This window comes from Furipterus horrens, unplaced genomic scaffold (assembly GCF_987537825.1).
Source record: "Furipterus horrens unplaced genomic scaffold, mFurHor1.1.pri manual_scaffold_17, whole genome shotgun sequence".
In the NCBI taxonomy this organism is placed as follows: domain Eukaryota; kingdom Metazoa; phylum Chordata; class Mammalia; order Chiroptera; family Furipteridae; genus Furipterus; species Furipterus horrens.
Window position 1 is genome coordinate 58,787,636 of NW_028327187.1, and position 12,641 is coordinate 58,800,276.

General features: G+C 43.9%; 1 protein-coding gene and 1 pseudogene across 1 annotated transcript in view; one reads left to right on the plus strand and one right to left on the minus strand.

The window, feature by feature from the left end:
• The window catches only part of DRP2 (dystrophin related protein 2), a 29,167-nt gene extending 17,465 nt beyond the window's left edge, over positions 1 to 11,702 (minus strand). Inside the window, exons 1-7 of the mRNA XM_090264310.1 lie at positions 11,547 to 11,702; positions 7,465 to 7,628; positions 5,675 to 5,831; positions 3,799 to 3,919; positions 1,053 to 1,321; positions 538 to 684; positions 13 to 91 (exon numbers count right to left, since the gene is read on the minus strand). Of these exons, the coding sequence (XP_090120436.1) occupies positions 13 to 91; positions 538 to 684; positions 1,053 to 1,321; positions 3,799 to 3,919; positions 5,675 to 5,831; positions 7,465 to 7,628; positions 11,547 to 11,663 (1,054 nt within the window). The 5' untranslated portion in view covers positions 11,664 to 11,702. The remainder of the gene's footprint in view (positions 1 to 12; positions 92 to 537; positions 685 to 1,052; positions 1,322 to 3,798; positions 3,920 to 5,674; positions 5,832 to 7,464; positions 7,629 to 11,546) is intronic.
• On the plus strand, positions 2,872 to 3,196 carry LOC149991094 (LYR motif-containing protein 4 pseudogene; annotated as a pseudogene).
• Positions 11,703 to 12,641: the final 939 nt, after the last annotated feature.

The following is a 12,641-nucleotide window of genomic DNA, read 5'->3' on the forward strand; positions in this document are numbered from 1 at the left end:
TGTCTCACGTACAGGAGAGGAAGTGCTGTGACCCAGGCCCGAAGTCCCTGTGGGCATCCTGGAGCTGCTTAAGCCTCTCACCAACTGACACCTATGGAAAGAACAGGTAGGAAGTCAACTGATTCATTCCAGATATTTAGTGTGGGATTTCCAGGTACCTCCAGAAATCTTTGTAAACTCCCTCATAGGTTGATTCTCCTCTGGTTCAAACTCCTCCCACCAACACCCAACTGCTAGCCCTCCCATAGCACTCCCAAGGGTCAGAGAACAGCATCCATAATTGCAGGTCACAGTCACTCTATACCTGTCCTTGTACACTCTAAGTGTCCATATTTAGACAGATCCCTCTCAGATCATTTCAAGCACTCCTCATAGCTTTAGACATTGAGAAGCTGGTTCCCTGGTCCCAAATTCTCTATTATTCACCCATGTAGATCCCATTTCAATGACCCTTCACCTCCTTTGGGTCTAGAGAAGTTCCCCCCAAGCCTAGTTATATTGAGGCTCTTCCCCATGGCTCACTCCAGACTTCTCTACCTGCAACTGTTTCCACCGGATGTTTATCTGCTCCAGGGCCCGGGAATTCTCCATTGACAAGTGCACATCAGAAATGGCAAGTTGATGGACCAGATCATTCACCAACTTCACTCCATCTTTCATGGGGGAGAATTCTTCTTTGAATAGCTGTAAAACGAGGGCCCAAGTATCATGGTGGACAGAGAGTGAAAAAGAGAAACCATTAGCTATTTACCTCAACTCTTCCCTCTTCACTCAGAGATTTTGTTTCAACAGCACAACCTAGGTGCTTGCCTATTAGAGCAACAGGACTAAGATGTGAGTGGCCACTGTCCTTATCCTCTTCTTTTCTTACACTCAGAAAACACCAGAAAGAGAGAAGATAGAAGGACAGAGAAGACACCAGCTAAAGCAGCACTGAAACCCAGCACATAAACTGGTCAACAATGGACTCTCAGGAGCAGGAACTTTGTCAGGGTCGAGGATAAGTGCCAGGCATCAGGGTGGACTGTAGCCAGGTGAGGGGGCCTGCATACCTTAAGAGCCTGGATGTGGTCAGGGAGTGAGTCAATGAAGAGATCCCCAATGGGCTCCCAAGTGGCTCGGACTCCCTCAGCCTGAGTCAGAGTAGTGCTTAATTCCTCCATTGCCCCTTGGACCTCCACCAGCTGTTCCAGAGTGTGCTCAATGTGGCGGTGCTGGTCCACACAGCGGGCTGTTAGTTTCTCCCATAGTTCACTGGCCACTGTCGCCTGCTTCCACACAAAGCGGCTGACATTCTGAATCCGCTGTCTGGGAGAGGTGTCTGCAAGGGCATGCAGGAAGCCAGGTGAGGCCAACCAGGCAGGGCAAGCCCAGGGAAAGAAAGAACAAAGACAACCCTTTGTAAGATGTGCATGTATGTACATGCATGTGCATGCATTTGTGCATATATTTATATAAATGCATATTTTCCCATGGTTGAGCTCCTTTTGCACATTCAGGTACTTAAAAAATTGAACTCTTTATTTTAAGATCATTGTAGTTTCACATGCAGTTGTAAAAAAAATAATAGAGAGATCTCGTGTACCATTTACCCAGTTTCCCCAAATGGTAATATCTTGAAAAACTACAGTACATTATCACAACCAGGATATTGACATTGATGCAATCCACCAATATTGTTCAGAGTTCCTCAGTTTTACTCATACTTACTTCTTTCTATGTGTGTTTTTAGATCTATTTGATTTTATCACATGTAGGTTTATGGATCTACTATCATAGTAAAAAGATCATGTTATTGTTTTTTGTCTATTATATCATGAGGATTTCCTCATATTATTTAAAAATGGGCAAGCTAAATAGTGAGTAAAATATTTCAAGAAGCACAGTGAGGCAAATCATACAGAGTTCTATTAACATGACCCTGGAATGTGGTTTTGCATTAGTGTCTGCTGCTTACTTCCATCCAAAGAAAGGATGCATTTCATGAAGGCCCAACCCAGGAGAGGTTAGTATAACTTTCCCAGCTTTTCCACCTAGGTTCTTAAACTGTAAGTTTCCTCTTCTTCCCTCAGATCTCTTGTAAGAAGTAGATTCAGAGCCCTAAAACTCTAGGTTAGTTGTAACTTTCCTGTCTCTCAAGTTTGTCCTATGTGAAGCATATTGGACAGTAAACTGAGTACTAGACTCCTATTGAGGGGCTCAAAGTAAATGAGAGGGTCAACAGCATTGACAAAGGGCCCAACTTAGAAAAGGTCCTTCCACGTTATTTATAGACAATTTCAAAGACTTGAAGACTCTTCTGGAAAAGATGGCTGCTAGGCAACCACTCAGAACTAATCACCACGAATCCCAGCTGCCTAATATGAAGCTAGACCTAGAGTGGCCCACTTTATTGAGGGAAGGGGCCAGAAGTCACTAGGGTCAGTATCAAAAAGTCATAAACAGTTTTCTTCTCAAATATCATTACCTAACTTTTTAGACTTAAAAAAAGGGTTTTATTTATTTATTTATTTATTGCTTGCTGGTTTATTAGAGTATTGCCACATGTCTCTCTATGTTGGAATAAAGCAGGATGTTTTAAAAGGACATACTTCTATTTTTATTCACTGAGTCAGTTCAATCAATGCATTTGAGTCTATTGTTTTTTTCTTTTCTATGCCTCATTAGAAGACCATCACTCCCTAAGCAGCGAGCAGCGCTGGGAACAGTCCGCAGTGGTCCGAGGTGGGGGTGGTAGCTGATCCCATGCTGAGGCCCGACTCGCTAGCGAGACGAAACCCCACTGCAGTTTATTTAGTCCGTGATTTTGCACAGGCTGAAATTTTGTGGTTGGTTTAAAGTCGGGACCTCCGCGAGGAGGACCTACTTTTTTTTTTTCTTTCCAAAATGGCAGCCTCCAGCCATGCGCAAGTGTTAGATCTGTACCAGGTGATGCTGAGAGAGAGCAAGCATTTCAGCGCCTACAATTACAGAACTTATGCTATCAGGAGGATAAGAGATGCCTTCAGAGAAAATAAGAATGTAAAAGATCCTGTAGAAATTCAGACTCTAGTGAATAAAGGCAAAAGAGATGTGGGAATGATCGGTCAACAGGTTGACATTGGCCAAATGTATGCAACTGACAAACTTATCATTGAGAATCAAGAGAAGCCCAAGACCTAATGATCACCACCACCAGCCACCATCAGCAACCATGGACCACATTCTGCATCCATTCTGTGCTTGGGATGGGGGCTTCCAACAGACTATGAGTGGCCTCTTGCATCAACTTAAAACAATAACTTCTTGCTCAGCCTGCCCTGTAGAAACTGATAAATGAAGTGAGGTTTCCATTACTCTGCAGCCTTAGTGGAAAAAGGTGGCTGTCTCTCCCTGGTTCAAGTGTTAGAATGAAGAGCTGGTGCTCACTCGCATTAATGCTGCATCTCCTTTCCACCTTGCCCCTCTTTAGTTGCTCATCACCCCTTGTATAGAGCATCTCCAGAATGTGTTTCTTAGTTCTTAACAATAAACATAATTGTTTCCATAAAAAAAAAGAAGAAGAAGAAGAAGACCATCACATGGAACATCACATGATGTCCCAGAGCTGCTTACAGCTTTGGGCAACATGCTGGTGTACCCTGCTCCAGGCTCTGTTCTCTGCTTTTTCTTGCAGTATGAATCTTTCTTTTCCCCAACTTTGGGCTCTTAGGAGAAAATTATCCTCCTAGATAACAGTTGAGAAAATGAGTTTGGCAAAGGCAGGAAGATGATTAGTGGTTTATAGTTCAAAAGGGGGAAGAGAGGAAGACCACCCACCTTTGCTCTCCAAACAAGGCTCCTCTAATTCCTCAAATGGGTGCTGGGACAGGAAGGCCTGAGCTGACTCCAGCACAGAGTAGATATAGGGGCCCCGAGACTTGACATCTTCCATAAAGGCCTGTGAAGTTTAGCAACACTGTCAACAGGGAAGGAAAGTCTTTCAATCCTGCAATTGACCATCTTTCTCCTCCTCAGTGTAACTTGATCTTTTGGCACTATCATGTACCTTTGGGCTACCCAGACAAAAAGTGGTGCAATCCTCCCTAAAGAAGAAAGAATAACTCTGACACTGGATCATCTGTGTAGTATGAAATGGGTCTCTCTATGACATAGGGTAGAGAGAAACATGGGGATTTGGGGCTGGAAATCTTGGTTCTCTAGAATACTCAAAAGTCCCCTATAAGGGGCTTAGAGAAATCAAAAACAGAATGGGCAAGATTATATTAAGATTTTAATTAACTTTTTGTTGAAATATACATAGAGAAAAGTACAAAAATCAAAAGTGTACAGTTCAATGAATTCCCATTAAGTGATTCCATCTCTGTAAAGAGTACTGAGATCAAGAAATAGAATTCAACTAGCATCCCAGAAGGCCCCCTCATGGCCTCTTCTGGTCACTATTGCATCCTCCCTGCCCCACCCCACTATTTTGTCTTGTGATACTGATTAGTTTTCCCATTTTTGAATTTTATATAAATGCAATCATACAGTATATCCTCTTTTTGTATTTTTTTTTCAGTCAACATACGGTCTCTAAAATTCATCCATGCTGTGGCACACAATTATAGTTTATTTATATTCGCCCTGTGTTGTATTACATTCTGTATAAACTTGTAATTGAGATATCATTGACATATAATATTGTGTAAGTTTAAGGTATACAACATATTCATTTAATGTATTTATATTGCAGTATGTTGCCATTGCAGCATTAGCTAACATCTCTGTCATGTCACATAATTATCATTTTTTCCAGTGCATTCTGCATTTATTTTTAAGGAATCTCTGTTGTTATTTGCTGATTATAGAGGATAATATATGTCACAGAAACCTTAGGAATTTCAGAAAAGAATAAAAGATTAGAAAGAACTCTAATTTCATCATCTAGAGTTATTAACCATTGTGAACATTTTGATATAGTGTCTTACATTTCTTTATGTGTATACATGTACAAACATCTATATAGATTTTTATACAATTGAGATTCACTTGTATATGGTTTTGTATCCTGTTATTTTTTTTACTTAATGTTATATTATGTTAATTTCCCATGGCTCTATTAAAAAATCAGGGCAGGATTTTAATGGAAGCCAATATATGATGGGAGAAATAGAGAAGAAAGATTTGATTTTGTCTGTGGAGTGCTATCCACAGATCTTTAGGACTGCATGCAATTTCCTGTTACTTTAAGTGTCTAAGCAGAGGCTAGTGTCCTTCTGTCAGGATATTGCAGAAGAGATCCCTTCTTGACTAAGAGTCACACACCATAGTCTCCATAATTATTCTTCTTCTGTTTTTTTTTATAGTTTAATTCTTTCCCCAATCTTTATTGCCATTTTTACTGTTGACACTATTACACATGTCCCCCACTTCCCCCCCTTTGCCCACCTCCATCCAGCACTACCTCTCCCCACCCCCGCTGGCCTTCACCACACTGTTGTCTGTGTCTATGTGTCATGTATATGTGTTCTTTGGTAATCTCTTCACCTTCTTTCATCCAGTCTTCCCTCCTCCTCCCCTTTGAGATCTGTCATTCTGTTCCATGTATCCATGCCTCTGTGTCTTTTATTTGTTAGTTTATTTTGTTCATTAGATTCCACATGTGAGATCATATGTCTTTTTCTGACTGACGGCCTCCATAATTCTAACCTACCGCATGTGTCTCCTTCTCCTGTTGCACCAGGGCCACATCCCCTTGTAGGGGCAGCTGAGCTGACAATTCCTCATCCTTTTGGCTGAGCCAGTCAATAATCTCTTGGAGAGGGATCTGAAGCTTTCCACTGTGGTCTGAGAAGGCCTCTAGGCGAGCTCTGCACACAATGGGTAAGACCAGTGATTTTCAGTCTTTTTTTAAGTGGCAAAGTATTTTTCGCAAATAAATACTTATGGAAAACATTAATATGTAAAACATATTAAAGGGGAATTACTCTGGTTGAAGTAGGAGGAGGTCTAGAGCCCTCCCTCTTACCCACCAACAGAGGCACCTCCACATGGAGCTCAGTGCTAAAACCAGTTGGTAGAACCATGGGTGGGGAGGTATTCCAAACTTAAATGGTTTAACATGTCACTTTGTGGGCATCAGTTAATTAAGTTGCATGCCCAACATTAGGTTGGGAAGGGCAGAAAACTAAGCAAGGGTGTTAGAGGTGGTAGCTGTCTTCTTGCCTTCTTGCTCCAGAGGAACTCAAAGCATGCCAAACTGCTCATCCACAGAGGCTTTTCTGAGCCTGCCCTCTGAGTAGAAGATGCAGATGGGAAGGGTAAGTTAGGTGGCTGAACGTGGACATTCACATGTGCAAGGATACATACAAATATAACAGCTACAATGGTCCCAAATAATAATAGCAACAAAGGATAGAGGTTTAACATATGGCATATGAAAAATGTGTACTGTATAATCATTTGTGTCTGCCTAACCCCACAATGAACCATGAGCTGAGGTCCAAATGGTAGGAAACTGGGGGCCAGCCTAGACTGTGTGCAGTCATCAAGCACATTCTGCTTAGCTAACAATAATAATGATTCATTGCCTCCCTACCACCTGGACTAATTCCTTTACCTATATTTTTGCTTCTAACTAATCCTCAGAGCAACTTTACTAGGTAGGTACTACTATTGCCCAGAGAGGTTAAGTAATATACCCAAGGTCACACAATTAAATCACTGACAGGGTTATGATTTGAACTTAGGTTTATCTGATTCCAGAGCCTGCATTTTTTTTCAACTTCTCTACACTGCTTCATCCCCACCAGAACCCACCCAGAAGCTATGGGTTTGAGTTTTGATGATAAGGAGTGGAGAAGAAAAGTGTGGGGTGGGGGATACACACAGGGATAGGGAAAAGAGGAAAACAGAAATTGCCTTCTAGCTCTTACTGGTTTGCCCTTAAGTTTGTGGAGCACTAGGTGGGTTAATAACCAATAGATGGGAATAGAGGGATGAAAGGATAAGAGAGAGAGAGAGAGAGAGAGAGAGAGAGAGAGAGAGAGAGAGAGAGCAGATTAGATCTACCAAGATGGAAAATAGTTATGAGAAGAGGAGGAAAGAATAATCACATCCTTCATTGATATACCAGTGCTTTTAAGTTTAGTAAGCATTTTCAGATCTTATCTGAATCCTCATGACAACAGTGTGAAGTAGTAAGGACAGTTATTATTCATACACCCGTTCTTCCCCAAATGGAAGCTCAAATTCAGATAACTCAAACTACTCATCCAAGGTGACACAGCTATTTAAACCTAAGGCTCAAATCCAAGTCTCTTGACTTCTGACCCAGGGCTCTTTCCCCAATGCCAGAGGAGGAAAGGGAGGAAAAGGAAACAGTGAGGCTGATGAGAGGGTAACACACAGGCTTAGAGGAGAATGACAAGCTGTAGTGGCAAAAAGAGTTCAACACTTCAAGTCAGATCCCTAGGGTCCCTGTTTATAGGGGGCAGGACTTACCGGAGGTTGTGAGACTTCTTCTTGATTTCATTCCAACACAGATTCATGGTTGATGGTTCCAGGGGTCCAGCGGCACCAACAGAGTGGTTGAACAGCTGTGGGCTTAGCCAGAAAACCTCAGCATCATCCTGAGGAGGTGCAAGAGAGGTGGCAGCAACTCTAACCTGGACAAAACACAGACATCCTGTGATCCCTGGAGTGTGCCACACCCTGGTCTGCATAAAGACAATGGTGGGACAGGCGTGAACAAGGGAAGAGAAGTGGTTATCCTAAAGTGTGTTTGTGGGTGAGAAAAAGGATGACTTGGTGGCTCTGACATTGCAAGGTCCACTCTTGGTATAGGTCGGTCGCATATGACTGCTGACTACAATCAGTATTATTCTTATAAAATCTCCCAGGACTACTGCCTGGATGTGATCTTGGAAGTCCTTGCATTAGGTTAGAGCTGCTCAGAATTGCCCAAATACTGGCAACCAAAGCATTCAAGGTGAACTGTAGGCTCCTATTTTAGGGTCCCATAGTTTACCCAACCTCTGGAAAAGAAAGCTCAGGGGTTGCCCCTCTCCTTCTTCCCCACCCACATTTCCCATCACAGTCAGAAAGCCTGGAAATTCTCTTAAAGACCACTGTTTATCTTCCATGAATTGATAAAGGGCCAAAGCAGCATTTTGGATCCTGATCTCCAAATGACTCTGACCAGACTCTGGGCAGCTAAGAGAACCAGCCACGGAAACTGCTAAAATCTCACCTTGGGCTCTCAAGCTCAGAGCCCATCACTTGCTCACCCTATAGGGTAATGTGAGGTTTGGGGGAATGGGGTTGGGCCAAATAGCCCTAAGAAGTTAGCTACCTCCATCACAATGCCAAGACTACCCAGCCAGGGGTCAGTTGCGGGTGGAAGGAGGAGGAGTATAGAAGAGGAAATTTCAGCTGTGCCTCTCCATCCCAGTTTGGGGAAACCCACCACCTGCCTGTCAATCTGCTTGCCTTCTGTGGAAAGAACACAAACTTGTTGGTGGTTGAGACTGTTTAGTCTCCTTTCCCCCCTGCCACAAGACTTCCTCTCAACACAAAACTTTCTCCCCACACAAGACTCTCCAGGCAATTGAGAACACCAATCACTCCATTAGAACCACAGCTTGCAGCTGCATGCTAAGAGGGAAATGAGGGAGCAGCCAGATTCTGGGGCAAAACTTTCAGCTCAGTCACTCTGCATCCCCATAAAGCTGATACTACCTGTGCTGCCTGGGGATTCCGTGGCAGGATTGGGCAGGTCCATGATGATTTCTCAGCATGAATCCAGACCCAGTGCCTAGTGAGCGATAGGCAGAGCCCTGACAGGCTTGGAGCAGGCTCCCTCAGGGAGGGCAGGCAGAGCTGAGCCACTCTAGAAGACTGGAGCTGTCACCCTGTTTGTTTACTGACCCCCCAGGAATCTGGAGGGGGTGGCTATGTCAGGGATCAGCCAGTGAATCGGAGCTTTGTCTCTGGGGAATTCCAGCTTGCTCCAAAATGGTCCCGCCACACAGGGGCCAGGAGGTCCCTCCAGATTGGCAAGGCTGGCAGGAGTGGGACTGGGCATTCCATGGTGCTGAGGAGGAGCATACAGAGGGTAGCTTCTGCTGATTTATTTTCCTTTGCTATGGAAGACACAAAGGACTCACTCTGCTTCCAGGCCCACCCCTCTTCTGAGGTGGAGGGAAGGATCAGAACACTTTGGTGACAAATCTCTCTGATAAGCAATATTCCAAAGGCCTGGCAGGAGAATGGGCTTAGAAATAAGCCTTGTCCTTGAGTAAGTGTTCTTAGAGGCAATGAGGGATATGTGCTGCACATCTAGGGATAGAGCCATGGGACAGTAGGATCAGTTTGTTGGGCAGTAGAAGGTTCATCTGAACTTACTGTGAAATCACAGGGGTACTCTTTTTTGCCTTTGAAGTGCAGAGAGGGTTAGAGGGAAAGCCATATCCCCCCCCCAGACCTCTCACTGCACTCTAGGACCAGGGGGAAATGGATGGCTTATTGACATCCCCTTGGACCTCTGCAGGGGAAGGAGAGGGTAAAATGAAACTCAGAAGCTCTATGCAGGGATTCAGTTCCAGGGAGTTTCCTGTGCGCTGCCTGTGCTTCCCTGGGCCACTGGCATGACAGGCAGGGTTGCTTCTGGGAGTGGTCACTCTCCTCCAGTAGACTTGCCTGGGGGAAAGGTTAACATTCCCGAGCTGGTCCCCCACCACTTAGCACTAAGGGAAACACTTAATGTTTACCAAAAAGGGTTCAGTTTCCATCCTCATTTATCTCCCACAGTCTTCTGGGCTTTCCACAGTTCCACATTGTTTCCATGCTGAGGCCCACCCACAGGAATAGTTGGAACAGCTTCCTGACCCTTTCTGGGAGTCTGGGTTGGAGCCATCAGGGGTGGATGAAGGATGACAAGGGATGGCAGTCCAAGAAATGAGGAGTGGCTCTAGCTCCAGATCACAGCTTTTCTTATGCAGGGATAAGTGAACTTAAGCCAGTCTTGCAGATTATCCTGGACTGGGAGTGCCCCAGAGTTAGAAATGGCCCCTTGTGACCCAGCCACAACCAACTTCTCTTGGTTCTGTAGGAAGCACCCACAATGAGCTGACTATCCATGTTAGCCTTCCATCCCCTCTAGCCTTTATCTTAGTTTCCTAATCCCCCACTCAGATCCCTTACTATGTTCTTTCATGCTGTTGTCCCCTTCCAGTTCCCTTTTATACTCACAAGTCCATGTAGCAGAGCCAGGCAAACAATAGGCAAATAATGAATAGTAATTCTTTTCTTTCCCTATCAATGGCCTTCTACTTCTGGCCTTCTACATTTAGCCAAGATGTTTGCTTCTCATCCCCACTCCCCACAGGGCTCTTCCTCATCTCTTGAAACTTTAAGACAAAGCCAGGGCCATAGGGAAGAAAGGGAGAGAAGTAACTGGACAATAGCAGAGGAGAAGGGTTGGTCTCACCATTCTTAGTCACAAAATGAAGACCTTGGGTCCCCATGCCTATGAAGAGAGCAGACAATGAGCAGGGCAAGGTTTTTGAAAGGGCCCATGCTTCTCAATCCCTTCACCTTATGAAAGTCCCACTCTGGGGAAGAGGTAGGTACACCGAGAGACTCTAAGTTGACATTGGCTTTGAGAACATGTTAAACACAGCACTTTTTCTCTGGCTAGATGTGGGATAAATAGGAGAACTTGGACCTTATGCTTCTCTGGACCTTGATTTTCCCTCACTATTCTGCCTCAAATAGGTTCCCCATCACTCACATTCTCCATCCCTGCCATCTTTCTCTCTCCCTTCTTCCTCCCTGTGTATTCGTTTGCTGCCTGAACCCTAAGCAGTGACTCAGCACAGCAGCTCACCTGTGAGAAACTAGGAGACATAGTAATCTTTCAACCCCACGGCCTCTGGACCCAAAGCACTGTAGGGAAAGCCAAAATATGCTTATACTTCTCCCTGTCCACTCAATTTTCACACAGGCCTCCTTGGATGCCTTCTTGGGATTACTGTCCCTCACACATGGTCTGCTTATCTACCAACATACACAGGCAGATACACACAGTACCACAACTACAATCCTAGGGGAAGAGAGAGAGAGATGAGACACAGGTATGAAGCTCAGGGCATTTTTAGTGAAGCTGAGCCAGGAGTTTCAAGCAAGACTAGGGACTTGAAAGGTGTAAGTGGAAGAAGAGAGAATATTCTTCACGCACAGAATATGAGGTATGTCACAGAGAAGCCAAGGCAAAGGAAGGTCCTTCCTTGTCTTAGGCCATGCCCTATAAGAATATACACTTTTGGAACCCTCCTTTGGAAGTTAACATGGAACCAGTCCACCCAGCCATGGTGGGCACTTTGGCTTCTTTGTTCCATGCCCCCCATAAAAGTCCCCATGAGTGACAAGGGATGGGCCAGAAGGAGGTCCTGTGTTATCCAAGGGGTTTCATGTATGTGGAGAGCGCTTCTGAGCCTCAGGAAGCATGGATACCCTCAAGAAGACACATAGATCCTGAGTTCACATGTTGTCCACAGGTCTTCCTTTTTCTATCAGCCTCTTACCTGAAGCTGGGGGCAGGTACTTTGGAGGCTGCTGCTGTGATGGAACTGATCAGCTGCCAGACATTCATGACATTGTGGGAAGGTGTAAGGACATCCCTGCATGACCATAGGTTGCATCAGAACCAAGGTGCGTGAAGGGTGAGAATGTGCAGTGGACCAACCATTGAGCACCTGGAAGAATATCAAGGGAAGATTTAGAGTCAAGACGTGGAAAAGGCCTATGAATCCAGCACTTACCGAGAGGTGCCTCCATCTGTTAGTAAACAAGTTAGGCAAAAATTTATTGACTTACTCAATGTTTTTCCCAGGTAAACATATACCATAAAAGACTTTATTTCATTATTAATCAAGGGAGTACATATTGTTATCTATTATGCTTTGTGCTAGAAACACAAAGATGATTTGCTGTCTGAGATCTCATAGCTTGGGGATGGGGGCAGGGAAGGGGGCAGTCAAATAAACTGATAATTATAACAAACTTATTATGCGGCAAATGCTATAATTAAAGTTTGACCAGAAGGCTAGGGAAACACAGAGTGAAGAACAATGAACTCTACACAAAAATGTGCAAAGATTTCAGAGAGACTGCATTTGAGGTCTTTTTAAAAAATATATATTTTTATGGAATTTATTAGGGCTACATTGGTTAATAAAATTATATAGTTTTCAAACATACAATTCTATAATACATCATCTGTATTGTATTGTATGTTCACCACCCAAAGTCATGTCTCCTTCCATCACCATTTATCTCCCCATTACCCTTTTCTATCTCCTTCACTTCCCTTTCCCTCTGGTAATCGTCATACTGTTGTCTATATCTATAAGTTTTTTCTTAATCTCCTCACCTTTTTCACACAGCCTCCTAACCCTCCTCACCTCTGACAGCTGTCAGTCTGTTCTCATAAGTCTGTTTCTATTTTGTTTGTTAGGTTATTCTTTTCTTTAGATTCCACATATGAGTGAAATCATATGTTATTTGTCTTTCTCTGACTGGCTTATTTTACTTAAAATAGTACCTTCTATGTCAATCCATGAGGTGAGTCTTAAAAGACAAGTACATGTTTGCCTTTGCAGAGAAAAGGAAAAGAGTAT